This window comes from Thermobia domestica, chromosome 8 (genome assembly GCF_964235325.1).
Source record: "Thermobia domestica chromosome 8, izTheDome1.hap1.1, whole genome shotgun sequence".
Taxonomy (NCBI): Eukaryota; Metazoa; Arthropoda; class Insecta; order Zygentoma; family Lepismatidae; genus Thermobia; species Thermobia domestica.
In genome coordinates this window covers 158,011,415-158,032,546 of record NC_137461.1, presented here as the reverse complement: position 1 = coordinate 158,032,546, position 21,132 = coordinate 158,011,415, and the positions used below count along the sequence as shown (strand labels likewise).

General features: G+C 33.9%; 1 protein-coding gene across 1 annotated transcript; it reads left to right on the top strand.

The window, feature by feature from the left end:
• Positions 1–214: 214 nt before the first annotated feature.
• On the top strand, positions 215–20,756 carry LOC145692363 (alpha-tocopherol transfer protein-like). The gene is made up of 3 exons (XM_081767660.1): positions 215–355; positions 14,964–15,069; positions 20,478–20,756. The coding sequence occupies exons 1-3, from the start codon at positions 215–217 to the stop codon at positions 20,627–20,629; spliced, it is 399 nt and encodes a 132-aa protein (XP_081623786.1). The 3' UTR covers positions 20,630–20,756.
• Positions 20,757–21,132: the final 376 nt, after the last annotated feature.

Genomic DNA, 21,132 nt, shown 5'->3' with positions numbered 1-21,132 from the left:
ATAAATTGTATTCCTATTTAAATTTTATTGGAAAATTATTTGTATTTTTGTTTGGTATAAATTAATAATCGTTGAATTAATCTACGGATTTAATTGAATCCTGATTGTGTAATACTACACAGTAAATAAATTTGCGAACTGAAAATTCCAGTACGTGAAGAATGGTTTAATTCATGTACAACCTTAAGATCACAATTTCATAAATGCCTTTATCATGCGTACTAAAGTACTTGTCAAATTTCAGGAAGCATATCCACAGAGGCACCAAAAGCATTTTTACATTAACGTGACGCCTGTGGTACTGCATTTGATGAATGTGATCCTGAAGTTACTTCCTCCCAAACTTCGAGAGCGGGTAATACTTCAGTTTAAATATAATTAAACAACAGAATCTTATTGTCATGTTTTCGTTATATGCTACATTGAAAAATAATTTTAATGTATCCTGATAAGTATAAAATATATTCATGTTTGTGAAAAGTTCCAACTTCAACAGATATATGTGTGTAGAATTTAATTTGTTATAGTAAGCAGCGATTATCAGATTTGACTAGCTTTGAATAAATCGGAGCTCAGATTATACAAACATTCCACAAAATGAAACATAATACCTCTATGTAAAGTAGTAAAAGCATGAAGGACAGGGTTATAATTATAAAGGCTTATATTGATTGCTATACAGAAACGTTTATTCCAGGTACTTCTCTTGTACACTACAATGCGGACTATTTAAAATGTGAAACGTTCGCTTGGACATTTCTTTTTATGGACCATTTCGTTTAAACCGGAATTCGATTAGTTGGGATTCACATAATTCCGGCTCTTCTGTACTTTGATTCATCATATATCTATACAGAAATTTCAGAATTATATACGAACTGTAACCGTGATAAATTGATATGGCGTTAAATATTTATATCCTTGAATGAGAGCCTTAGTATGCAGTGTTATCAAATCAAGCTGACGGATGTGTTCCTAAGGAGTCACTTGCCGCGCTGCATGTATGCGAACCCACAAAACAATCACACTGTCTGTCTGATGGTCATGACGACAACGGTACTGATCAAATATAAACCCAATGTGTTCAATGTCTGGAATGCAGGCGAACATTTATGTCTGTGAGCAGCCGTGAAGATTTCTCTGTAAAGAAAATTTACAAATTCCGCCACCCATTTTCTTAATAGACCCCCTATGTTGTGTTGAAATATAACATTTTAGTTGTTTGAAAAAATAATGAGACAGTGGTTTCTAGACATTTCCTAATATAACGGTCATTGCGAGCTTGTCTTGAATACGAAGCAGTCAATATTATCCTAATTCGATGGTTGAGAGCCAAAGGGTTTAACTGTCGAATTTTGATATTCTGAATTTAATATTACGAAGACATGTATCATGGATTGAATTTTGTTGTGACAGAACTAAACTTGAAGTGTAACTTAAATATGGTTTTCAGATAACAATACATTGAGAAAATATTGTGAAAATAAAAACTAGATTTTCTCAAAAGTACTTAAACAGCAGTTACGCCCCTTCGGCACACAACCATCGAATTGTACTCTAGTTGAAGAGGAGTTGTAGAATAGTTGTATCCTAATTGTAGAGGCGTTGTACTCTAATTGCATATCATATTATCATATATGTATTTCAGCCACTACGATGTTTGAAAATTCACTTTCAGATTCTTCTCACCAGAATACCATATAATGCATACACAATATTCACTTTAAACGTAGTTCAATAGAAAACACGACTCCATGTCACTCAGTATGAACACGAAGAAGTTCAAACGACATTCGACAATTCCAGTTTGAGACGTTTCTGATATTGAGTAATTAAGATCTGGCTGACGGAGGTGCTTGCAGCCACAACAATGTTGAGGAGCCTCCGCTGAACTGTCGACTAGGCCTTTTTCGAAAAATCTGTTTCTCGATTTTCGGAAATTTCCTTTTTCGCTTTTCGAAAAATGTTTCGTTTTCCGTTTTTTCAAAAAAATTTCGTTTTTCGTTTTTTCGAAAAATTTTTCGTTTTTCGTTTTCCGAAATTTTCATTTTTCGTTTTTCGTTTTTCAAAAAAAAGATTGTTTTTCGTTTTATCGAATAAATATTCATTTTTTTGTTTTTCGAAAAAAAATCGTTTTCCGTTTTTCCATGATTTTTCATTTCTCGAAAAGTTTTCATAATTCGTGAAATCATAATGTGGGAGGAAATGGGAATACCCCGGGAAAATCCACGAACACGATGTTGTCTGCCACGAACTTACCTGATGTGGGATCAAATGCACAAGAGGTAAGCGTTCTATCACTGAGCTACCGTGCCTCCTTGGATTTGGAGTTAATGAAAGGATAGTGTATAATGCCTACTATTGACGAAACTCATCCAATCACGACCAAAATTAGTATGGTTATGGACTGCGATGTATTTAGTACACACGTTAAATATTATGGTGTTTAGGACTTTGGTTCCAGAGTTATTGCTAATCAAATTTGGGTTTTAAGTTAGTGGTATCAAGAAATTTCACTAAGTCGCATTTGATTAAACTCAAATGATCTTGACGAAAGTTGGTAGGATCGTAAATATTGACAAGCTTGGTATGCATGGAAGCTCAGTATAAAATATTATGGTGCACAGACTTTTTTGTTCCTCAGTTATTAGCTATCAATGTTAGGTTTGGAATCAGTGAAATTAAGAAATTTCATAAAAGCGCGAAAGATGGAACTCATCCCATTTTTACCAAACTTGCCAAGGTGGTAGATCTTGACGAGCTTAGTAATTATAAAGGTAACCAATAAAGATCTGTCGCTTTTTCACCCAACACCTTCAAACATAGACATGTAACCTAAGACATACCTGGAAAATTAGAAATAGTCTCCATCTGCATCGACGACCTTCTGCCAACGTTTTGGAAGCCCATGTATTCCATTGCAGTAGAACTTGGTGGGCCGTGAAGCGAAGAAGGTATCAAGTGCATTTTGCACCTCTACTAGGGATTTGAACTGGCGTCCTCTACGCTGATTGTCCAAGGAATGGAACAGGTGACAATCGGAGGGTGCAATGTCCGGGGAGTATGGTGGATGCAATAGTGTTTTTCATCCAAAGTGTAGAATGATGTCCCAGGTCATCCTAGCCACGTGGGGCTCAACGTTGGCCTGTAACAGGAGGACCCCTTTGTGATTCAGGACACGGCTCAACTGCTGACAGTACACAGTTGCTTTGATGCTCTGAGTAGCTGGTAGCAGTATTATTTTTCTCAAAATACTGTCCAGAAAATTTGGACTTGAACTTAGCAAAATCAAGAAATTTCATTAAAACACGTTAAACTCATCCGATATTGGCCACAGTTGATATGGTCATAGACTTTATCGAGTCTGGTACGCGTGGGAGCTCACAATCAGCACGAAATATTGTTATGCAGAGACCTTTGGTTCTCGGTTCTTGAGGGATATAAATTAGAAATAATAATTCACAAAGGTAAACAGTGTAAAATTTATATTTTACAGAATATTAAAAAATAATTATTTACTAATAATGATTATTAATGTGTTATCGACAATATGGCATTACTGCTATATCACCGGACCAATTTGAAAATAGAAAAAAATGAGCAAAATATACTGCATTCGGTTATATTTGGTTGGATTACATTAAATTACGTTAGATTATGTTATTAGGTGCGCAGTTTTACTATACGGATCCATAGTATAAATAGTAGGAGTAAGAGTAGCAGTAATAGTAGTAGTAGTAGTAGTAGTAGTAGGGGTAGTAGTAGTAGTAGGAACGGGTTAGAAGCCCCGCAGTGATTGGTTGGGTTCTGTTCTCGACATGTAATGGGCAAATTAAAGATTTGCTCCAATTTTTCTGTACGTTTTACAACCTTTGGATTTGTGTAGTAAAACAAGTGTACCTCTCCGCGAAATAGTCCATCCGCCTCCTCATACAGTGCCGCTTACAACATCAAAAACATCCACCAAATACAATCACTTTCTGAGCCTTTACTATTCCCCTTACCTGACTTTCAATCCCTCTTCATCATAAACTTAAATAAATTCTCCAGTTGAACCGGTAAATTTCCTAAAATTCGTCCGGCGATACAGCAGTTAACCCGACAATATATTTTGTAATGTAAAAAAAAAAAAAAAAAAAAAAAAAAAAAAAAAAAAAAAAAATAGAAGGATCCTGTATAAACGGATCGTGATAGGATCAGGTAATTCTGTAATAAATTGACTTTTATCAATTGATTTTAACAAAATATGAAACATGAAGTGATTATATGTACTGATACTGATTCCAAAGACTTCTCAGTAAGATCCGCCATTCATTTCTCTTATTTTGTATAACTAACTAAGCCAGTATCGAAAACCATTTGATTGCTTTCAAAAATAGTCAACTAAATACTAACAAAATATTATTGAATGGTTTACTTGTTCTAATGGTTTTATATACGGTAGGACAAAGAACTAAGTACCTGACTATAATAATCTCATGAAACGAGAATTCAAATTTTAAATAGTGGGTCTTCGTTTTCGTATTAGTTTTTACTGCTACTAACTTCAGTAGAAGAATACTATTAAGATGAAATATTTTTTATTTGGTTGTTTATTGAAGTTCAGCGTCCCTTTTCAGTATCGAGCGAGACTATATGAGACGTGGACAAACATTTTAAAGTTGAATCCGAACCACCATAGCACGTTTAATGTTTTCCTACTCCGGACCCTGTGCATCAAAGGAATACGCGCTAGCCACTAGACCAGTGGACATGACTTGAAATCTTTTCTTGGAATTATGAGATTATATACTCAAACTTCAATACAACAAGTGGCACAACTAAAACTCCTGGTTGGAATAGATTAGTAAGATCAAAGATAGAATCTGTTCCTCGGATGCTGAATCCGTATCAAAAAGTCATTATTACCTATCACTTATCGTTTTCGTTCTATGGCGATAAAGATTGAAAGCAGAAATGGTTGATTTGAACCACTTCCGGCTTGAATAGAGGGTTAAGGGAGGAGATGGAATCTATTCTTAGGACGCTAAATCGATTTCAGAAAAACCTCTTCTCGATATATTTTATAGTTTTTGCTTTATGAGTTTTGCTCTTTTCTATGTATTGGAACCGAAAGTAGTAGTAAATTTCAAGCATTTCCGGTTACAAAAGAATGAAGGAGGTTATGACGATATGTTCTCTTAAAACCCTGAATTGATTCCAGAAAATTGCTTGTCGCTAGCTATTACAATTTTTGTTTTATCGCGACAAGTGTTAAAACCGGAAATGGTTAATTTGAACACTTTCGGTTCAAATAAAGTTGATCGGTTCGGTTCAATATAAAAATTGATCAATCATCAGACCCTAGCCGGGGGAGGAGCAGGGCAATTGCCCCTGGCGCTTATAGCAAGAGGGTGCCGAACGAGCAAGAAGAAGGAAAAAGTGTTGGAAGTGAGTAAACGACGCGACGCCCCGAAAAAGTGTAGGCGCCCTATTAAATAAATACTGTTTTCAGTGTGCAAAGAAATAGATTTGTTAAAAAATTTTCTTGTTTCCTCCGCAATCTAAACATTTCAATAGAAGTCACAACAATTTTTACTTATTACTTAAAGAATGTTATTATATGGTGATTATATTATTTCTTAATGGTGATGTGATATGCATACCGCCAAGTAACGACTTATAGTGTACACAGGGGCGTTTCCAAAATCAGAAACGATCAAAGTCTAAAATACGTTTTGCTGATTATTACTTTTGTTAGTTAATCACACTCCTCTACTCAATAGTAGGCTTACTAATCATAATCACGACGGTGAGAATGAAGGTATGCGAAATGAGAGGAGTGAAGAGACAGACTCAGTTGCTGTTTGCGGGAATATCAAAAATTATCGTAAACAAAGGAAATAATATCATTTTCGACCTTGAAGCAATTGTAGAATACGGGCTTAACGGGTCAGAACTTAACCTAACGAATTTCGTCTTTTTCAAATGCTGATCACTATTAAGTGATTTTTTAAAAATTCCATTGGCATATGAAATGATTCCAATTTGCAGGAAATTATTGGGATTATTTCTCCATCAACTAATTGTATCGCCAGGATTTATTTTGTGCATACGTATCTAGTTTTGTGATTATTTTTATTTATTTACATACAATATATATAAACGTGTATTTGAGTTCGTGTATATGTTAATTAATAATAAGTAACCTTAAATTCAGAATTTTCATTCATTAAGAAATTAAGTAATTACTATAATTTCAAACACATGAAGTAGCCTAATTATATTTTGGATTTTGAGTCATACATTAAATATATTTTTAATCTTCAACGATCAATATTAAAAAATTCGTAAAGAAGCCTCCTTCTGAACTTACCTTACTTTTCACAACACATGTTTTACCGCGAAATAATCGGAATTAAAATCCAAATTATGTGATCACATACAGAATAAAATTACAAAAGTTAACAATTATTACGGGGAATTGATGCTATCACCCATTCCAAACATTTTAAAACCACATAGTTTCTACTGTATTGAACTATCATTTCATATCTTATCCACAATATGAAACGTTGTAAATAGTTGTAAATTTCCATAACTGTTCTCCAAAGTGGATTTGTATACAGTCAAAGATACTTTTGTCAAGTTTAACAAAATATCCAGCTTGATAAAAATTCAGCGCAGCATAACAAGAGAAGGTGCTTTTGTTACTTGTAAAAAAAAAAAAAAAAAAAAAAAAAGAAAAAGAAAAAAGGCGGTAAGGTGAGTGTAGGAGGCACCGAATTCTACTACCCCGGGCGCCGAAATCTCTACCTACTACTCTGTCAATAATGCAGAAAGATCCAGTAGATATCTCATTATGTCGAAGTAAATAAATTTGTCCCAGCTTGGTATTTTAAATAAAATATGCGTGTATAATTAGGTTTCTTGTAATTCTGTATTGGATTTCCTCTACTCAATAGTTAACTCTTGTAATGTGGAAAAACTTTGTTTTCTTTTTTATGACTGTCTTAGCTGTAATGAAATAATCAAATACGCGGCATTGTATTATAATCTGGATTACACTGAATTTCAAAGTTAAACTTTTTTTTCTGTGAAACAAATGAAGTATATAATTTTGATGAGAATATTTACGTTTATTCAAATACGCAAATTGTTTTACCCCATCAACCTTAGTTTTCACATAACACTTGGGAGAAACCACAAATATTGGATTGTCGAATTTATATTAAATGCCTGTACTATAACTCCGATAGTAATCATATAAGAAGAAATATTAAATCAATATACTGCACAAATCCAATCAAAAAGTACCAATGCGATTTAGTTATCCGTGCATATTGAGCACAGGAGACCCAATGGCTGTAAATTAAAAATAGAAAAATTCTGAATGTTTAATAAAATTTAAAATTTTACATGCATTAGCGCCCCAGACGATGCGAGTACTGCTCTGGAAATATTTATATGAAACTCATCATACAGGTATAAAAAAGGCCAGTAGAGTAACTTTTCTTTGCATAGATTCCGGTTAAGAAAAAGGCACACTTCATAATTTTGTGATTCTATTCTAACTAAATATGAGTGCGAGGTAAGGCGTTAATTCTAAACATGAAAGATGAAAAATGTGTCATTAAGAGAAGAAATAACAGAAATAATTAAATACAACTTAGGAAAAGGTATCTATAATACTTCCTTTCCAATTTTCTGCAAAACGTTGGCTTAAAAGTATCTCTTCATAAGGTCCAAAAATAGTCGGAGAGCATTATAGTAGTTCCTCTATCTTGATACCGCTTTTCGGTTTTGGAAGCATATTAATGACATTCTCCACTATGATAGTCGCTAGCGGCATCATGCTTATCCTTGAGGAAGTCCAAATAATTGTTCAAGGAATGCAGTGGAATGTTACATCTCATACATTCTTATGATCGCAGAAGTTCATATAATACCACGACAGTTCGCTGAGTTATGATTGCCTAAAAAGTTATTGCAGACTCTCCTTGAAAACTAAGTCACTTCCAATAACACTTTAACGAAATTGCAATAATTCAATTCCTTAGTTTTTATTTTAAACATTACTATCGTAATTTCAGTATCATTGATCTATTGAAATTCCTGTTGCAAATACATGATCTACCAGATTAGCCATGGATTTCGCTAAGATTTGACAAGTTCTAAATAATTGTGCAGTGTATGGACTGATTTTAAATACATTTTTCAGGTGAACAGGTGGAGTGATCACCACATTCTTCTGTCCAGAGAGGAGTTCATAATAGAAGGACATTTTTATGCACAATTGTGTTTCTCCCTGCCTCTGCTGTTCCACTCACATTGAAAGAAAGAATACTTTGTTTATCAGAAATGCATACTAGGCAAAAATTCTTTGAGATCTTCAAATATGTTTCGTTTGTAATTTCCATGTAGGATACGTCAAAATAATTTGAAGTTCTCATATATTTGGTCTAGGAATTAATTCGTGCGGTTGGTACGCACACATTGAAGCTGTAGTACAAACACAAAATACATAAATACCTTAAGAAAAATATTGTCCATCGCTAGCCACCACTTTCGCCCATATGTCAGGCAATGTACGGCATCCGTGGAGAAAGAAGTCCTCATCCATGGAAGCGATCCAGTCAGAGACCCATGTTTCGATATCTTCTGAAGAAGTAAACCGCTGTCCAATCAAATCGTTGTTCATGCAATCGAACAAGTAGTAGTCCGAAGGAGCAACGTCTGGTGAATACGGCGGGTGGGGTAAAACTTCCCATCCGACATTTTCTAAATAGGTTTTGACCGGTTTTGCGACATGTGGGCGAGCGTTATCATGTTGAACAATAAGTTTATCATGTCTGTTCTCCCATTCTGGTCGTGTTCTGGCCAGAGCTTGCTTCAAACGCATTAATTGTCGTCGATAACGTTCTCCATTCATAGTTTCACCCGGTTGCAGCAGCTCATAGTACACCACACCTTTCATATCCCACCATATGCACAGCATAACCTTTGCACAGTGAATATCTCGTTTTGGTTGTGATGGACCTAGTTCACCTGGTTTCACCCAGGCCTTTTTTCGTTTAGGGTTCTCGTAATGGATCCACTTTTCATCACCCGTAATAATTCGATGCAGAAACCCCTTTCTGCTCTGTCGTTGAAGCAGCAATTCGCAAATGGTTTTTCGTCTTTCAACGTCTCTGTCTTTCAATTCATGTGGAACCCAATGTGACATCTCTTGAATCATTCCTATGGCTTTCAAGCGTTTGGAGACTGTTGTTTGATCAATGCCTAATGCTGCTGCAAGTTGTACCTGCGTTTGACACGAATCCTGCTCGAGCAATGCTGTCAATTCTTCGTCTTGAAATTTTTTTGGCTGTCCAGCTCGCTCTTGGTCTGCCAAGCCGAAATCACCACTTCTAAACCGTGCAAACCACTTCTGACACGTTCGCTCAGCTAGAGCATGGTCACCATACACTTCCACCAAAATTCGATGACTTTCAGTCGCACTTTTCTGCATGTTAAAGTAATGCAGCAGGACACCCCGCAAAAACACTTTATCAGGCACAAATTGCGCCATGTTCACTTAACTACAAACTGGTGTTGTTGACGCTTTAATCCACTGCCCTATACTACGAACGATACGCGATGACAGGGGTTTGCAACACATGTGTGGATACACGGAACTGTGGGACGCTCCGTTCGTTGCGCCATCTCTTGTCCACCCGCACGAATTAATTCCTAGACCAAATATCTCCTTTAAATTACCTGCATGAGCAATCGGTACAGCAGTTTGAAATTTGTTACCATCGCCCAGAAGTACTGATTTTATATTGTTTTTTCTTTCTTTTTTTACTTGAATCAATCAATAGACACCACTAAAGGCGATACTATATGTGTAACTAATACACGACGCAACATCTTTAACAAAGGCCAGACCTATTAATGGAAGAAATAAACAGAAGTACAGTTCGCATGAAGTAGTGTAGTTCGCATGAAGCTACAGTATCAGACATTTGTTTAGAGAACTTCAAATCGCACAGTTGTCAGTTTCGGAGATCCTCATAAAAGTTAGGACCCCATTGATGGACCCCTCTTGAAATTTTGGATGAGTTTAAATATCTCCTTCTTCTCCTTTTATATATTATCGATGTTCATCATAAGATATGTTGTCGTGGAATATTTTAAACTGAATTTTGGGAATACAACGGCATGCTGAAACGTAATGCCACCTATCTTTTTATTTAAAAAACGCTTAGCGTTATCTCCATAAAATAAAGAAATGTACATCACTAGAATTTAAATCTAGAGAGAACGATAATTATTTTCCCACGAACTGACCTAATGGTCAACACACTTTTGCCAACGTAGAGCCAGTGTCACAATTCCGTCATTATAATTCCGTAATCCCATTATCAAAATCAAAATAAAGTGGAGCAATACCTGGACTGTTTGCAGAATAAGGGAGCAGGGAATACTGATAAGAGGTGGTATAGATTTAATACCAAACTGTTCTCACCTGTGCAAAAGAATATTCAATAATTTTCGCTTTTTTAACCGACTCTATGAAATACATTGAGATGGGATAGCGTCTTAGTAGAATTATCAAATTGACGACGAGATATTTGGATCATACGAGAGCAAAGAAGGACATATTATATGAAATGCCGATCAGAAGGTAGTTGTTTGTTTAAAAAATCACAATCACAGAATAACGTTTCCAGTTGGTGGATGACAAAGCTTAGAAACCGTGATATATTAATTAGACATTGTAGTTTCTTTATAAGCTACCTTTAGCCTTTGAAACCTGATTTTATTTTCATAGTTAAGAAATTACTTCTTGTTTCCAGAGAGTTAGAAAGGATTAAAAAAAATACTAATGAACAAAAAAATTTTAAAAGTCTTTTTCTTTTTATTTATATTTTACAGCGTATACAATTCAATGAACATACAGACGTAAGTGTAACGACTTTTTTCATTGAATCGTCAGTTTTAAGGAGGGAATGAAGACCGAAAAGGTGGCAATATGACATTTTGTACTCTACTTTATCTTCTACATAGTTTCTAAACTTCTCTCTATACGTGAGTGGTACAGTGTCTATTTCTGTATTTCTGTGTTGTAAAATTTCAGTACAAATTTGATGGTTATTGGATGAGAACTAGATGCTTATAAGCTATTTTCTTCTTGCTTTGTTTCTCAATACTTTGGTTCTTGCTCTTATTTCTTTCTTAAACCTGACGATTGAATTATGAAAGTCCTTCAAGCAACATTTTGTTAAACAAAAAATAGATATAAAGAAAATTTTGCAATTAATATGGCTCCATTTATTGCAGTTTGCCACTTTTCACTTTAAAGTTTCTTTAGTTTAACCCTTTCACTGCTAAATTTTGTTTCGGGACCAAAAAAGTATTTATTGTTGTTTTTGTATTGTTTGTTAGTCATATTAACATAATATGGAAAAATATCCAGAAAAATTTACATTTTGCGTAAGAAATCATACCCTCACATTTGTGAGGGTAGCCATTTAAGATGCAAAAATGCCTATTATATATAAGAAAATACTTTTCATTCCTTTTTTTGTTGATACTTAGACTGTTTTGAGTTGTGTATTTGTAAATAAATAAATTTATTTCTGTAGTTTTGGCTTACATTAGTACACTTTGTTCAGAAAATGTTTCATAATAATCGACATTGGAACTATTTTCTACTTCAAAGGGGGGTAAAGGTGAGGAGGAGAGCGCGCGGATGTCGTTCCCCCACTTCCAAAATAACGAACCCCCTCACTTTGTAAAAAACTACAATGGGCAGAGATAGGCATGGGGGACGGCGTGATGTCAAGCGCCCCCTACCTTTTCAGATCCACTTTTACTCTTGCCCCAAAGACATATAACATATGTGGTCCAATGCAGAATGTGCACATATTTTTAAGAGTACCGATTTCTTCTCTTTGCATGACTCTTGAGTGGAAAGCTATTTATAGAGAACTAGAATTTTTTCACACATGGAAAAGTTATATCTGGAGTTGTTACATGTGATAAATACTTCAGATCACTCCAGATAAAGAAGCAAGCTATTGCAACTGCTATTATTTCGGTGGTTACAATTTCAACTTGCAATAGTCGTGTGAATGACGAAATATGTACTATATACCAATCAAAAGCAATTAGGTGAGAAGACCTCGAATACTGCTACTACGGAGAAGAAATAACAATACACTTCAACGCACGGTGTTAAGACCAATGAGAAACGTTATTTGTATTACCTTTTGTCTGTCTGTTCAAACCAAGATTTTACACGAAATTACTGAATTTGTACTAGTAGAATAATTTAAAGAAAAATCCTTTAAAGAATAAAAACAATATTGGTTCTGTTGTTTAAAAAAAACACCAAAATTTTCGTTCTCATAAACAAAGAAAAAATTTTTTAGGTTTCTGAACAAAAAAAAGTTTGCCCTTATTGGCTATCCTCACAATTGTGCTGGTCAAAATTTAGGACGTTCCCACCAATTTGATAATTACCTTGCAGACAAAACAAATTGCCCTAATGAAGGAATAGATCTTAGTTCATAATAAAAGGCATATACACTTACAAAACACAGTTCAGACGATGAGTAATAGACTTTCAAAACTATGGTTCTCGAGGGCTTTCTTCAACACCGCAGAACACATTACTCATTAACGTTGTGATATCCAATATACTCAACAGGTGGGAATTCAGTACCTGAAAACTTGTCATTCAGATACTAACAAATGTGCTTGTAGTTAATTTGTGTACTAAAATCCTTTGATTGACATTTTTGCCACACTGAAAGCAGCACTCACAATTGTGAGGGTATCTACTGAAGGGTTAATTATAATCCTGGAAAATCAGTACTTCAACCATGAGAAATATATGTATTTCAGAAAATTCGGCATTATATGAAACATCATGCGAAATCTAGTGTTTGTTAATTTCCATATTTGAAACATTTATCTGACTTTTAGGTGTTTACATCAGTATTGTCAGTACAGGAACCCTATGTGAATTGCAGAAAATAGTCAGTTGAATAAATCTCATCTGGTAATATTGAAAAAAATGAAACGACCATATTGTCAGTACAAGAATCCTATGTGAATTGCAGAAAATAGTCAGTTGAATGAATCTCATTTGGTAATATTGAAATAAGAAGCGAAATATTTCAGTTTTACGTTCCAGTACAAAATCTAAAATGCCAGATAGGCTGACGGAGACAGTGGTGATAAGAATGAATGAAAGGACAGAATAAAGAAACTGGGAGGAAACGGATGAACTCTGAGGAACCCGACGCACACGGAATTTGGTGATAATTAAACTGAATTCCAGCCATGCGGTGGAATAATAAACTCTAGAAATCCAGAGCAAAGAATGGTTACTTTCTCCATCAGATTTCGTCTGCAATAGAAAAATTCAATTGAATTGCATTGTTACTTGGTATTTTCGATGTATCAGCTGCTCCTACTGTTCGTCATTATCAATATCTCCTTTCTTCTATATCCTGGTCATTTGTGGCTGTAACAACAGCTGAAATAAAATAGAGCATATCGACATAAACATTTGCTGATATAAACATTTATCACGAAAAAAATATGTGAATTATTAGCTTCCATAAATAAAAATAGGTAGGGAAATGACTTCAATTTGAATTAGAAAAAGACCTTAGACATATAATACAACGTAAGTTATAATGCAATTAGTTATAAAGAAGAATGGGATTTTTCTGTAATCACTATCTCTGTAAATTACTGTCGCTGAGCATGTGGTGCTAATCAGTATCTAGCTAGGAACGTTGTTTGAAGTAGTTGAATTGAAGAAGGTATAAAGAAACATAAAAAATAATATCTATTCAACATCTTTGAAAATTCTTGTACCACCCCTGTTTCATTAGATCAATTATATTTAGCTAAGAAGTTTCTGTAAGAAAGCTGAATTTATCACTTTGCTATCACTTTGTCCAATATCACATAGAATATTTTTTTATTGGAAGTAGGTATGACGGAAAATGGATGTTTCCCATCTACATTTATGGAGCTGCCCTATTTTTTTCAGTTGACTAATTAGAATATAGAAGAGTAAGTTTTGTAACATAAAGAAAACAAGCCTAACTACATGAATCAACATGTACATTGTTTAACTGTAAATAGTTTTTAAAATACATAAAAATACAATTTTTGTTAGTTAATCTATTTAAAGATTGTAAACAGTATTAATGGAATAAGCGAGCTTTAGTAAATTATAAAAATGACAATTGCGTAAGTATATATATTACAATATGTAAGATTTTTAACAGATAAATGTGGCATATTATAATATGATTTGGAGCAAACTACTATAAGACACTGACTTTTGATTAGTTAAAACGAAAAACAAAGTGATCTCATAATTTGTGTTAAATACACAAGAAATAAGGAAAACTTCAACATGACGCTCCCTTTTACTTTCATGGTAAATATTGTACTTATTTTATTAATTATCAGGTTCAGTGTAAGATCTCCAAACGGACCTGTGATCCTAAGATGATGAAATTTAGTCAACACATTAGAAGTATGTATGTGTCTGCTAATATATATCTAACAAATACGATTTTCTACTATCCTTCTCCTTTGAATACATATGTAATCCTCCTTCTCTTTCTTGTACGTCTGTGTGCGTCAAATCATTGCATTGAAAGATATTACATGGTATATCATCAGGATCGCCTCCCTTAGTCTTGCTGCATTATCGTGGGAGGTTAAACTAAAACAATCATTATTTTTAATCCTAAGAAATCTGTGAAATGAACACAATATGCTGAAATTAAAACTATTGACTACATTTACCACTTTCAAGCTTTGGATATTTTTGACACAGTTAAAAAAGTGATTCAATCTGCATACTTCAAAGTGACCATAATCTAAAAAGCTAAATGTTAAATATGAAAGATTCTTGAGTATGTGATTAAATGTTATGTATTATTTGATTATTTTTTATTTATTAGACTTGTGTTTTGGGAGAGGATTATAGTATGATTTACGACGTAATCCCTCAGGACAGTCTCCCTAATGACTATGGAGGTAAAGCTGGAACAATGGAGAAACTAAATGGTAAGATTATTTAACACCGTAGAAAATAATAGTTTTAACATTTTTATTTAAGTTAAATTGTATTTCGAACAGTCTCCAAATCACATTTGTATTGATAGCGCTTTAAGAGGATTGATGAATTCTATGTGTCGTTAAACTGGTACTAGAACTTTCCTAAACTGCTATTACCGATCTTCATTTTTCAGCTAACTCACACGCTTCTTGTCGCTTCCCATCCTCGATAACTACAGTCCAAACTGTTGGTAATTATCTGATTTATTTCAAACAATTAATTTAGGTTATATATATTTCAGTCATAATATTGTAACTACTTCTCTGGCACTTCATTTGGTATTTGTTAAATATTTTCCTGCTACAAATGCATTGAATCCTCTCTTTATTTTACAGTCTATTTCATATATGTGTGATATGAACGAAATCAAAGGCCGAATTTATTATTACGAAAAGAAAAATTCAATTATACATGGAACTAACTAACTAACTAACTCTATAACTTATTGAACCCAAAGGTTCAATGCTACTTTCACAAAAGGTCTTCACTGACTTTTATCCGTAGCCAACTAGATCCAATACCTAATTTGTTCTCCCACTTATGAGAGATCCATGTTAATATCGTTCTAATATCTACGTCTATGTTTTCTTAATAGTCTTTGTCCGATTAGGGTTTCAGTTAAAAATTTTTAAGTGGTTTTATTTTTTCATTCCATTTACTGATCTGAGGCTTGTAGATTTAATAACTTTTAACAATGTTCGGCTAACAGTAAAGATAGGATAGTTGTGTGTTATAAAGTTTCCGCTATTCTGCATTCCCATCCATCTTGCATCCGAATATTTGCCTTAGGATTTTATTTTCAAATACTTCAGTCTCCATATTTGAAAAGTAAGAGACAGTGTACCATAACAATAAGACACAAAAGGCATAATTATCTTTTTATATATTTCAAACATTATGTTTTTGACAAAATTCGCGCAAATGAAAGAGTTTAGGCTTAATAATTTCACAAATTATTTTCTTTCAGTCGGTCGTTATTTAATTTCTACAGGGATATAGTTTGGGCCTGTTAGTACTGAACTTAGATATTTGTAAGTGCTTAATCGTATATAGAGTGTTAACAAACCATACCCGCAAACTATAAGAACAATAGTTCACAGGGACCTATGAGGAAAATGTACAGTTTGAGAGCTATGATTGCTCAAAAGAATTTTAAAAATAACATTGTACACGTGTTATTTCGAAGTCAAGGAACACTGAAATGGTGGCGCATACACAAGTAAAGAAAGCCAAACATGCACCATCCAGAAATGTCTCAGCAATGTGGAATGGATGCGCAAAGGATTATTAAATATGTATAATTGCGAAATATACTGCGAACAGAATTCTCAGATATGCTCTGATTTAAAGGTGGGTCCAAAGTTGACAAAGGTAAGCCCTGACGTCAGTGAATATGGAATGCGTCCATGGGAATTCTAAAGGATAAGAGGCTGCCCGTTCCACGGCTTCTTGTGTTTGGAATATCGTTTGCTGTATTGCATCAGACGTCAACGTGAAATATATCATGAACAATTCGTATAAACTTTTACAGTTCGTCAGTATATTTCATTAAAATCATTTGCCAGTATATGATTTGCAATAGTTTTTGTCATAATACTTGCCAACGGATGTTAGAGTATGTACCTTTGGTATACATGGTCCCACCTTCGATCCCTTGTAATAGCACTAAGCAAATGTAGGGAGATTGGCCCTTTAATGTTTCACAGTATCTCAGTGATGAATTGAACATTAAATTTCGATGAACAATCAAGATGCATCTTAACATAGAACGATATGAAGAAAGAACAAAATTGACGAGTTTTAATTCCATATCACTTTCATTGCACGAATTTTCTATGCAGCGTCCGATCACTGTATCTGATGACCATACTATAGTTGAAAGCAAGTTTGGAAGTTTTCTTTAGAATTGCTCTCATTTCATTGATATGATACGCATAATATTGTTTCATTCAGGCTTTGAAATAAAATAAACATAATTCGCTGGAATTTATACACTGAGAGTACAATCTTCACAAACTATGGGAATACTCTTCAGAAAAATAAAATTGATAACTGAAGTGTTATCGTGATGCATCTACTAGGTGTATGATGCCCGGAAATCTTAGCGTTTTCAACAAATTGTATTAAGTAAGAATAGTGAATATCATGATACTAAATCTTTTTAACTGTTTCTTTATTCTGTACGTATTCGACATTTATGGTTTCACAATAGTAAAATAAAAATGTTATTTCGGTTTTTCTCCTTACCAATTTCGTTATGTTGAGACTCTTTGAGAGTTCCGCTTCCAATAAGAAGATTGAGTTCAATGGGCACGAACTGCCTATTTAATCTTCTTTTATCTTGTTTTTCGTAAATGTGACTGAAGGCAGTATCCTTGCTCAACAACTTTTGTCATGACGGAAGCAGAAGCAGGCGACAATCACATGACTTGCCGGTTATGAGCAAAATAAGACCTTTCTCTGTGTGAAATATTGTCATAACACAATTGTCAATTTCATAATAAATTAACGTCGTCTATTTATTGGATAGGCTTTACATAAAGTTCTGTTGATCAATATTAGAATGCAATATATTTGTTTAACAGAATTTTTTTCTGGAAAGAAATTAGTCTTTGCTAAGTAATACATTAGTCATATTTGAACACAGTTATATTAATTCAAATATAAAAATATTATTTTACATAATCCTGACTGTCGATAGCATATCAAATAAAATAATTTTAACTTTTCTAATTTCTAGATATATGCAGTAAGCGCTTAATTGGAGTAAACAAACGTAACATAGAACTTTATATGATTAATATTTGTGACATTGGAAACGTTTTTATCGGAATTACTATAGGTTATATTGTGAAAATGAAAATGAAATCTTTGAGTTCTACGTCCCACGATTATGCCGGTTAGGCTAAAGGAGATGGTGAAGATGAGTAATGAATAAAATGGTGGAATGAAGAAAGTGGGAGGAATGGGAGAACCCCGAGAAAACCAACGCATACGGTATTTGTCCACCACAAAGTTCACTTGGCGGGGGTTGGGATCGAAACCGGAACCGCAAACACCACACGCTCTACGACTGAGCCACCGCCGCCCCAGGTTATATTGTGATATTAATCATGTTATAAGGAATGTATTCCAATATATCCTATAGTAACTTATTTATTTCAATTAATTTAGCATATATTATAACCTATACTTTAGGCTATATTATAAGATTAACCATACACTAATTTTATTCAGCTAAAAGAAACGTAGTATAAAATTGTAGTAAAGTATTGTCATTCATTTCGAGATATTTGCTTTTACTAGTTACTACTGAAACTAATTGAATGTAGATCCATTTTTCTGTAAATGTAGACAAAAATACACGTTTTGTAACTTACGTGTTAATGACTTATGTTAAACACTTCCAGAAAAAATATGACTGAAAAGTTATTATCATAATTACTTTATAACTTACCAAACTGTAATAATAATTTAAAACGAGATCACAGTGTTCACGCAATCTATACGATGATTATCAATTCTTTTCATCAAATCATCTAAGTATATGTTTATTTAGGGGACAAATCTACTTATAGTACAAGGTTGTCTCAGTATGTAAGTAACTATTATTCCTATTAGTTAACAATCGTGTCTAATATCCACTAGTCACTTAATTACCTGCTTGTCTTTATTTAAAAATAATTGTGCTGATGCTGAATATGAATGTGATTTCCTATTTATAAAAGTTGTTTGAATTATATTGGACAAATTTGAATGTATCGCTTACCTACGAAATGTGTTTCCACCACCGGTTCTGTTCGATCTGGAGGCCATTTATACTGACTAGTTTCCACAATCGGAATTCCCATTGCAAAAGATTGCGTTACAACTGGACAATGGGTATTGCATCCTACTTCTCTTTGTAGGCTTTGAACAGGACAGATATATTGCGAACTCTATGATAGGAGAGGCCTGTTTGAGAAGTCCGAAAGCATAATAGTCCATTGAGCTTGCGTTTGAACTCTGGATAGGGATGTGAGAGAAGGGAATTGCCTAAATTTCAGTGTTCTGGTCCAATCGGCGGTACACTTCCTTCAGCCCCTTTTTCACTCAACCCCATGATACGACTTCAGGGTGTCCACTCTGCTGTTCCTAACGGCTGTGCTGTGAGTAGTAAATCCATGTGAATCTATCCGGTTGATTCTCATCTCCGGTGTACGGTACTTTCAAGCCATTGAACGTTTTGTGTGAGTTTTCGGAGGTTGTCGTATGCTGAAGAGTATGCAATAAGGGCGGAAAATCCTCACAAGGAAGAGTGCGGTTTCTAGCTGCTGGTGTTGGTGTGGTGGTCCCGAGAGTCTGCGCCGCATATTTCCGTATAATACTATTCACAGTGGCACGGCATACATGAAAAACTACGCACTTGATATGATGCGCGATGATTACCCTTTCAAAATTTGTTCAGTTGCGACGGCTTCAAACTATGATCGATTCACTGTTCTTATGGAGTTGACTAACGAGATACTACTGCTTGCCTTGTGGTAATCTCACGGTCTTAGGTTGCGCGTGCGCGGTACAGTTGCACATTGACTCTGGCTCAATAAAATTAAATAAATCTTTGCATTATTAATACGAGGACCGTAACAGTTACTTAAATAATATATATAAGTAATATTACATATCAAGCATAATCTATGTACTAACTATTCGTATTATATTTATACTTCGGACATTTTTAACGCATATCTTTAGGAGAGTGCAATATATAAGAAGATTTAAAGCCAACACATATGAAGAATATTGCCATTAATAGACAGAATCACATTTAGATTTGAACATTAACGTTTGAGAAATTGCAACTTAGTCGATCGAACTAAGAACAAGTCAATTGTGTACAATTAGCGCTTTTAATTAATCAGGATTTTAACCTATACCAAACGACAAAACAAAGGCTTCCGAGGGGTGAGCAGTTTACATTCAACCATTTCTGTTTTACGTATTTACTTATATTTAAGCAAAGTAATTTTTGGTTGACTGAACAGTGACAAAATACGAGAATATGCTTACCATTGCACTACTTCTGATTAATCGAAAAAGAAGAAGAAGCTCCAACTTGTTATTTTATTTACCTTTCTAACTGTGTTTAATTCTTCTGAACATTTGATCAGCATTGTGACTACATATGTTTAAATATTATTGTGTTACATCGGATTGGAAGTTTCGTTAAATATTTTTATTGAATGCTCTAACTAAAATGAACTTTTAAATGCTTACCCTGCATTACAATTAGAATATACATAATTCTAATTTTATTATCTGTAATAGACATTATATTCAAATTCATAACATATTTCTTTTTCCTTTCCATTACTAGAGGAATGGTGTAACACGATAAAGGAACATGAAGATTGGCTAATTGAGTTCAGCAGAAAGAGAACAGATGAATCGAAGAGACCGGGCAAATCTATAACATATTGCGATATATTTGGAATGGAAGGGAGTTTTCGGGCTTTGTCTGTCGACTAAATATTGTGTTTTGTTTAACATCTAGAACATTAATATGTTTTCTCTTAATGCAATTGAAGTAGTAGAATTTAGAATGGGAAAGTTTACAATATTAAATTTTAAATTCAATAATTGACTCAAATGTTTAGCGAAAATTATAACAATTTTACTATTTTAGATTGATTACTATATTGCTTTTATATCGTCTTTGAATAAAAGTTTCATAAGAAAAAATCATTAAATTCATTTACGAAATTCCTTCTGTCTTAATTTTAGCGTGTCTGTTAAATTAGACCAAATACATAGATAAAGAAACTCGAGACGGTCAGAAATACTAAAAATAAGTATTGTTATATCATTCTTAGTGCAGAAGAGGTTGTTGGTCATTTCTGATTGAAGTAGATTTTTTCCTTTCGCTTACATAAGATTTGATTAACACTGGGATGTAGGCCTAATTAAATGAGTTTTATTCATTTAGATAAAAGTTCACCAATAATTAAAATCGGCTTATTTTGAGAATTAAC

Coding starts and splice junctions, on each gene's coding strand:
- LOC145692363 (XM_081767660.1), top strand. CDS start 215: ATGCGTACTAAAGTACTTGTCAAATTTCAGGAAGCATATCCACAGAGG. Junction 356..14,963: donor CTCCCAAACTTCGAGAGCGG/GTAATACTTCAG, acceptor TTTATTTATTAG/ACTTGTGTTTTGGGAGAGGA. Junction 15,070..20,477: donor AACAATGGAGAAACTAAATG/GTAAGATTATTT, acceptor TTCCATTACTAG/AGGAATGGTGTAACACGATA.